The sequence below is a fragment of the Alligator sinensis genome, unplaced genomic scaffold (genome assembly GCF_000455745.1).
Source record: "Alligator sinensis unplaced genomic scaffold, ASM45574v1 scaffold215_2, whole genome shotgun sequence".
Classification (NCBI taxonomy): Eukaryota; Metazoa; Chordata; order Crocodylia; family Alligatoridae; genus Alligator; species Alligator sinensis.
The window spans coordinates 1,313,068-1,321,596 of NW_005842400.1; the positions used below are offsets into that span (position 1 = coordinate 1,313,068).

General features: G+C 52.6%; 1 protein-coding gene across 8 annotated transcripts in view; it reads right to left on the reverse strand.

The window, feature by feature from the left end:
* Positions 1 to 320: 320 nt before the first annotated feature.
* MAFF (MAF bZIP transcription factor F) overlaps positions 321 to 8,529 on the reverse strand; it is an 8,446-nt gene continuing 237 nt past the window's right edge. The window contains exons 1-4 of one of the 8 annotated variants that reach the window (XM_025211321.1): positions 8,341 to 8,520; positions 6,524 to 6,608; positions 2,754 to 2,823; positions 321 to 2,004 (exon numbers count right to left, since the gene is read on the reverse strand). In XM_025211321.1, the coding sequence (XP_025067106.1) occupies positions 1,591 to 2,004; positions 2,754 to 2,789 (450 nt within the window). In that variant the 5' untranslated portion in view covers positions 2,790 to 2,823; positions 6,524 to 6,608; positions 8,341 to 8,520 and the 3' untranslated portion in view covers positions 321 to 1,590. Of the gene's footprint in view, positions 2,005 to 2,753; positions 2,824 to 3,144; positions 3,168 to 6,523; positions 6,609 to 8,095; positions 8,214 to 8,275; positions 8,521 to 8,529 lie in introns of those variants that run through there. The other 7 variants (XM_006029858.3, XM_014522829.2, XM_025211323.1 and 4 more) reach the window with 7 other exon arrangements.

Consider the following 8,529-nt stretch of genomic DNA (forward strand, 5'->3'; position numbering starts at 1 on the left):
TATTTCAACCCATCAACTGCTTACCAGACCCACCTGCCTGCTCGGGAAGTTACAGCTTCTGTATGATTTATCTAGCTCAGCAAATGCCAGATAGATAACAGCTTCCTTCTGATTGGCTCATCTCGGTAGTAGGTTTGGGATTTGGGCTGGCTCCCTAGTTCCCTACCTGAATTCCAGGGGGTACCATGTGTGTTGCACCCCCCACTTCCACTTGCCTCAAATTCCTCTCTACATTTTTGCATCTTTTGATTTCCGTGGTCACAAAATGCAACCAAAACGTTCTCCAGCCCCAACTCCCCTCATTCAGATGCATTCCTCATCCAGGTCCTCCCCTGCCACTCCTCCTCTGTCCATCTGTCTCACATACTTTGTTCTCTTTCTATTGCTCTACATTCCCTTTCTCTCTTCCTCCCACCCCCTTCCACTACCCAGGTCTCATTCATTCTAAAGCTACCGGTAGTTCTCTTCCAGACAGGAGATCTTAGAAATTTAACTTCACTGCGATAGCACTGGAGGGAGATTTCCATAACTCCATCCCATGTTATAGTCACCCCTGCAGCTGAATCAATGGCTTGAGTGTGGTAATTCCCATGGTGTCTAGTACATGTTTAAGTGCCACATTCTGACCTGATCTAAACAGCTGCCACAGAGACCTGTTCTCCCTTTTACACATCATCCTGCATTCACCTTCCTCTCTCTATTGAACATGACCCTCTTTCCCCCATGCACTGCCTAGTTCCTCTGATTACTTCCCACTCCCTGGAACTTCTGCTTAACCCCCTGGGGGAGCCTCTGTTCTTTCCTCTTCTGGTACAGGGCATTTCAAGCTCTTCCTGGAAAAACACAGAGAGCAGTAGGGTAACTAAACAGGAGTCGGGGGGGAGATGACTGGGTGCTGCCTCTGTTAGGGGGGTGCAAAAATAATCAGAGCCACAGTGATGGCTGATTGCATCGCGACTATCAGCATCGTGGCAGCCGGCACTGTCCTGGGCATTACACTGCTGCCCAGGGCCACTGGTAGGGAGAGCTGAAATGTAGTTGATGCAGGAGAGAGCAGGGAGGGCTGTGGACTATAAGACTGGGAGGTCACAGCAGCTCTTGGTAAGTCTCTGGACGGATGTTCCAATCCCTGCACCGTGCTCTATTAAGCAGAATAAGCCATTAAGATGGCTCCCAGTTCTCCCTCTCTCTTTCTTCCTACACAAGCCTTGGTGCCAGGCATACAAAGATGCTGTGCCCCTGACAGGGAGAAGTGAGAGGGTTTTCCCCACTTCTAAAGCCAGGAGGGACAAGGGCAGGGAAAGGAAAGAGGGGACTTTTTAACATAAGACAAGTGTGTGTGGGTTTGGCAGGGGGGAACTCAAGGATTCACCTGTGGGGGACAGGCCTAAGCCACCACATGGTCTAAGGCAGGTGGAGGAGGGGACGGGGAAGAGGAGAAATGAGGGCTGAGGGTTCTGGGGGTCTTCAAGTTGATTCTGGCTCTGGGAGGGGCTGGGGGAGGAGCCAGTGCAGCTGCAGTCCATTCTAGGTAGAGAGCTGGGCCCAGCCATGGAGAGAGGACTCAATTCACGGCAGGGCAGGCAGGCACTAGGAGCATGTGGCCTGGTTGGTACTGGATTTGACGATGGTGATGACGCTTGCAGGGGCCACCTTGGCAGCTGGGCCATGGGCAGCGACGGTGCGGGCAAAGCCCTGCAGGGCCTCGTACTTGCCTCGCAGGGTGTCCAGCTCAAGGCGCATGGCAGCATTCTCGCGGGCCAACTTGTCCACCTCCCACTCCAGCTCCATCTTCTGCTTCTGCAGCTCCTCCTTCTGACAGACACGCTTAACCCGGCAGCTGGCTGCATAGCCGCGGTTCTTCAGTGTACGCCGGCGCTGCTTTAGGCGCGCCACCTCTTCCTTGGAGAGGCCCCGTAGGTGGTGGTTCAGCTCCCGCACTGACAACCCCATCAGCTCCTCATCCGACAACAGGGGTGTGTTCTCGCCCATCTCACGCTTGATCTGGGCGGGAGAAGAGAGCAGTGGGGTGGTGAAGGCACAGAAGGGAAAACAGGACAGAGGCAGAGGGTCAAGAAGGGAGCAGGAAAGGATGGAGAAGAGGAGCAGGTGACAAAATAGGATGCCTTTGCCTTTCCTGCTAGCACTGAGTGTTGGCCCCAGTCAGAGAAGGCATCCTGCCAGCTGTGTACTTGTGCTCCTAGTGGTACTGAGGAACCTCAGGGGCCTGGTGGGTTTTGCTCACACACTTAAGGTCAAGGTCAAGTGCCAGAACTGGGGTTGGGAAGGCAATTTCCCCCTAGGTCAGATCAGCAGAGACTGTCGGGACTCCTAGCCTTCTTGTTTCAGGTGAAGCACAGTCCATTTCCTAGGATCCTCTGGGCCTATTTCACCTTACCAGTTCCCTGCCATTGCACTGCACCCAGGCTTTAGGGTTACCCTCATCTCCCCTGCTCTCTTTCTCTAGCATGCTGCCTGGGTTTTCTACTCGAGATTTTAAATTCATTAGGCAGTGCTTTGTAAGGCAGGGCCAGAGTGGGCGTTTTTGTCCCTTTGGGACTTAATGTCTATTATGTGGTTACCTGTGACTGGAGGGGACAACACTTGATGACTTGGACTGCCCTGTCCAAGCCTGTAGCTTTAGGAGTGGGGACAGATGAAGGGAGAAGAGAGGAAAACAACAGAGTAAGATGGAAGCAAGGGAAGGATAAGGCAAAGGAGGCAGGCAGAGACACTTGCTGACCCACTCTTACCTTCAGGGCTTTGCTTGATAAGCTGTCTGCAGCCATGTTCTTTGGCAGTCACACTCCTCAAATGTGGACCCTGCAACCAGGCCAGAGAGACATCACAGTCATTCTGAGCCCCCCCTGTTCATTTCATGCTACAGAGCCCCTCGGCGGTGGTGAGGGGCAGACAGCGTTCTTCCCGTATCCCTCCTCACCGTCCCTCACTTCAGCCTGCCACGGCTGGAGCACAAACCTCCTGGTCCCACCATCATGGCTGCGTGGATGTCAGGGACACAGCTCCAAATTACTGGTCCCACACACGCACCGCTAAAATGCAGAATTCCTTCCCATCCTTCATCCCCCTCAAATGGCCAGTGGCAGCTGGAGCCCTAACTGGGCCCCCACTGCAAGCTCCCACCTGTCCTATCCCTGTGGGTCTCCCTTGAGGTCTTCCCAGACCAGGCTGCTCTGGGAAAACACAGCAGAGCCAAGCTTTGCTAACAGACAGGAAACATCAAGGGGAGGGCAGCAGCAGGAGGGTGTGCCCCTGAAACAGCAGGGCCTGGAAAGGACGCAAAAGGGAAAGTAAAACCAGCACAGACAAACAGGACACAGCTCAGCAGGGAGGGAGCGGAAGAGCTGTTTGGATACCAGGGAGTGGCAAACTAGAAAGCACAGGAGACTCTGCTCTTTAGGGACTGAACTCCCCCCTCCATCCTCCCCATATCATCTCATGCCAAGCCAGAGATCCTTCCCTGTCTGTGGTGCTGCCTGACTCAGCATCCTGTAGGCTTGGGACAGATTTTAGCCCCCTTAACTGCCCTCCCTGGGTCCTGGGCTGGGAGCTGGAGCTTTGTCAACACAGCAGAATCCCTGCTGACAAGTGGGAGGGGAAGGGCTGGGGTCCCTGGGCCAGGCAGATTGGCACTGCGAGCCCTCATTGTAAGTGGAGGGGTCTGGTGGTGAACCCATGTGTGTTGCTTTGCCTAGGATGGAGGAGTGGAGCAGGAGAGCAAGGCTGAGAACCCTGCCACAGCGCATGCTGCTCTCCTCTGGGCATCGACTGTGCACACTGGCTGCATTTCCTTTCCTTCAGCCAAAGCCACAGCGAGGATGGAAACTACAGACCTGCACTACAAGATTCTTCTTGTGGCTGAGAAGGTGTGAAAGGGCAATTTTGCAAATGTCAGCAGGGGCCCTGGATCCACTGAAAGCCAAGGTGCCAGGGGGCTGAGAGTGGAGTTTGGTGGCACTTCAGAACCGGGCCAGTCTAAAACAGGCTGCCCCAGCCAGTATGCACTTGTAGGCACAGGGGCTCCAGGGTCCTAAGAGATGTGAATGCGTGGGGAAGGCAAAGGGGGAAGGCACGTGGACGATGAAACCTTATAAGCTTTGACTCAAATACATCCAGAATTTGCCATGTCGCCACAGAACAGTCACCACCCGCCGATGGCCCTTTCCGACTCGTGTCCTCTGAACCCCATCCAGTTTCTTTCTAAGCCATATGCCCTGAAGGGGTTGTGGGTGGATGCTGCCTCCTCCCCTCAGAATGGGAGCCAGGGATTAGGCAAGGGAAGCAAGGAAGAGAAAGAGCTGCTTGCTCCTGTTTCTTTGCTGAAACATGCCTGGGCATGATGTTAACAACAAGAGTGACTAAGCTGGGCAACAACCCAAGGGCTGGGGGCTTAGAAAGAAGCCCAAAGTTTATGAAGCCCAACCCCACGGAGGTAGAGGGGCATAAGGCACTGACCCTGAACCTCCAAAACCCAGACAGCCAGAGCCCTGGCACTACAGTATGTAGGACACTGCCCCAGTGGTTCCCATTGCTGCAACAAGGGATGAGAGAAGGCAGGTTTGAGCTGGGAATAACTCCCTGGGCAAGTCAAGAACAGGGCACCTGTCCCATGCATGCCTGACCGCCCTGTGGCAGGCAAGAACTCTTGGGAGCCAGAATAAGCCCAGAGCTTCCCCTCATGCCTGCAGAAAGTAAGCCACAGATCCCTCATGCCAGCGTGCTCATGCCATCCTTCAGACAGAAGTGCCAGTCAGCTTTCCAATGGGACGTGCAGTGGTAGTCTCACTACCTAGCCTAAATGTCCACAAAGCATTCCTGTGCCCTGTTAAACAGCAGGTACCTTCCACCTCAGAGATGACTGCAGCTGGTGTGAGCCCAGATATGCCTGTACCCGTCATACATTCCTACATATCTCTACGTCCCCTGCCAGGGACAGTGTGACCACTGTGGAACCATGGAGCCACCAGTTTGGACAACTCTTATTCTCAGTACCCAAAGGTGATAGGACCTCGAGCTGAGGGGCCTATGTGAGAACCATCTCATTCCCCCAAACCCACCGCCCTTTCCTTACCTCTGCCCCAAGGACAGGTATGGAAATAGCAAGTGGCAAAGGCTCCAGGGTCTATTGTCAAATTAATCAAACATGTGGGGAATAGGGGAAAGAACAGAAACAAGGGGCTAGAGGGAAGAGGTGTGTGGGAGGGAGAAAAGCCATTTCACCATGACTCGGCACAGGGAGAGGACAGGTCACCAAGGCTGCACCCCCCCTGGGGCTGGTAATTCTCTCACTATTACTTGGCAGGAAAGGATGCAACCGTGATTATAATCAAACAGCCTGTTTCTAGTGCTATAGCAACAAGCTTCCAGGGTAAGAGGTTTGGGGAAAAGAATACCGAACAAAAATGGAGTACGGAAAATTACAGCAGACTTGGAAATGGGGTAGGGTGTGCCAGGTCTTGGACACAAGGGCAAGGAACTGAATCTGATGCAACAAGTGGCAGGAAGCAAATGGATGGAGACCACGGAAAGGGTGACTTGGGCACAGCAGTGGGTGAAGCCAGGAGCTCACACAGTGGAATAATTGACTACCTGGATGTGGGGAGAGGTCACACAGGGGGCAGGAGGCCAGTAAGCAAGACAAAAACCAAAATGGTTGCTGCATGGAAAAAATAGATCCTCCACTAGCTTAAAGCCATTTCAGCTCAGCACAGGAACACTTGGCTAGGATCTCTCTGCCTCTGTCCCATGTGAAAGGCCTCTTCACTTCAAATTCACTAGAACAGTCACCTGGGCTACCTGGTTTGCTGGAGGGAGGAAGGTCTGTTCCAATGTCCCAAGCAGAAAGAAGCCCTCTTAGAGCTACTGCTGAGAATAGGGAAAGAACTGCCCTCCAGTCCTTTGAGAAACATGGGTTTGATATGAAAGTTGAGATCCCTCAGGAAAGGAACCAGAGATCTGGTGTATCATGGGCATTAGACTCCCTGACACGGTGCCCACATGTGTGGTCAACACACTACACTATGTCCACCTTGCTGCCCATTCAGTCCCTGCCATTCCCTGTAGTTTAAAATAAATATGAGCTATCTCCAGTCAGGGCAGCTATTAGGGATGTGATTTTTAACCCACACAAAGGGCAGAGATTTCAATTACTGAAGATCTGACAGAAATCTCACTTGGCTTTCCCACTGGGGAGGTGTGGGGGGATGTTACAATTCAGATGTCATTTTCTACGATTCTATGGGGAGAGAAGAGAGATGTCCTGGCAGCTAAAGGCACATAGATAGCACAGTGATGGTCTGCCACTTGCCATGTAAGACTGGTAAACAGGACACTGAGCAGGGAGCACTGGTTTGATCAGTGCTCAGCTCCAACCCTGCTTAAGATCTAGCACAAGGAACTGGGCTAGTGCAGGTGTCCTTCCCCTCCTGGCATAGCTACCAGGAAGAGCTCTGGGGCCTTATATTCAAATGCAATCATCAACTGTACTTCCCACCGATTTCACCTGTTCGTGCCAGCCATCAACACCTCTGAATATCATGCCTGTCAGCTGGACTCTCTGCTTGTGTGAATCAGCTCAGCATGCTGGACTGCAAAAGAAGGATGCCTGTTTTATACCAGTGAAGAGCCTGTCCCCTCTGTTGCTAATGAGATGGCTTAAACCGAGGTCCAACAGAGAACTTCAGAGACTTGAACCAGTTCTAGCACCTGATGCTAAATGCTACCCGCCTCCGTTGGAAGCATCTCTAAGAGGGGGTGGGTTCGGGAGGAAGGTGCCACATGCACCAGTAAAAACACTGCTAGTAGCATCTACTTCTAGTAGCATCTCTACAGTAGGGCAGTGACCTTTGCTGTAAGCAAAGCCAGGCCTCAGGACAAACTCCTTTCAGTTCCAGAAGGAATCTCCATTTGCAGTAAGGGAATATCAAAGGGAAACACTCCCCCACTGCAGAAGTGGGTCTGTGCTCCTTGGATAATAGATGTTGCTCACACGGCGGAGGAGGGCAGCTGTGGGTGGTAGTAGGGGGTATGCGAGTTAAGGGGAACTGATGAGTGGAGTGTGGGTGGGAAGCATCCAAAGCCTGAAGTGCTCCTATTTCCTTGTTTTTCACAGCTTGTGTAAGCGGGATTCAGAGCCTAGCAACCCTCCCTGCCAGTGTTTGTGTGGGACAAGATACAACAATTGTCATGTGACACTGAGTAGTTGTCTTCTCACTGGGAACATGAAAGAAAGCACTTTATTAACCCCAAAGTGACTTTCTTTACTTTGGCGTTGAGCTTCTGCCCCCCGAGAACCTTTCCCTGCTGACTTCCTGATACAGATTTAAGGGGACAGCCCACAGGTCCTCACACTTCCGACTGACACTTCACTGGAGGTACTGTGGTGGCTGTTAAAAATGCAGCACGTATGCTCGTCTAGTGGTATACTGGTATTGTCATTCTTCCGCCCTCCCTGCTGTGTTCTCCCTTAGAAGAGGAAACAAGCTTGAGAGTTCTGTGGCCTCTGTTGACAAACGTTTCCCACTGCAGCTAGCAACTTTTATCAACACATCTCAAAGTCTCCTGCAAACTGGCTCCTAGGCCTCTGCTGTTTATGGAAAGATCCTTTCACCTGTCACAGAAACACAGCCACTTTGGGGCTGAAACCCGACAGCTGTCCCGGTGCTTCAGAAAACCAGACAGCCCTTTTGGGACCGGAGGTAAAGAAGAAGATGTGAATGGAAAAGCCAACGACCCCGTAGGGCAGCATTTCTCAACCTGTGGGTTGTGACCCAAAAGTGGGTTACAAGAATCTATGGAAGGGTTGTGAACAACCTTTAAAAATGGATTCTCCTTTAAAAGGAGAAAAATGTGGGAAACTGGGGGTTTTCCCTTGCTAGCAAGGGGCTGCTTGGGGCCCCCCTATGCCCCCCACACCCACCAGTGTGTAGGGCAGGAGGCAGGAGTGAGGGGCACTCAGCACCATACCTAGACTCCTGGTGGCCCCGGGCAAACTTTTAGTATTGCACCCCCCTTTGACAGAGATAATGATCATGATAATAACAACAACAACAACAACAACAATGATAATAATCACCATTTTCAGGCCCCCTTTCTGTCCAGGCCCTGGGTACCCACCCGGTTCGCCCATGCCTGTATCCGGCCCTGGGGGCACCAGCCATTGATGTTTACAAATGGGTCCCGGTACAAAAAAGGTTGAGAACCACTGCCTTAGGGGAGGGGGTCGGATCCGGCAGTCCCGGCACAGCCGAAATACCTGGGGGGAGGCAAGGTGGATGAAGCAGAAGAAAGCCAGGCTGGGGTGCCAGCATAGGGGCTAACCTTTTACCCCTCCAGTGTGCCAGGGGGATCTTCCATGGCTCTGCCTGTGGCTCGGCCCTTCACACACACAGTTAATTTGCTCCATGAGTAATTTGTATGTTATTGAGAGTTTTCCCGGCGTCACAGCTGCCCCCCTCGGGGCGCGGGGCGGGTGCAGTGCGCACACGCACCCGGAGCTATTTTTAGAGC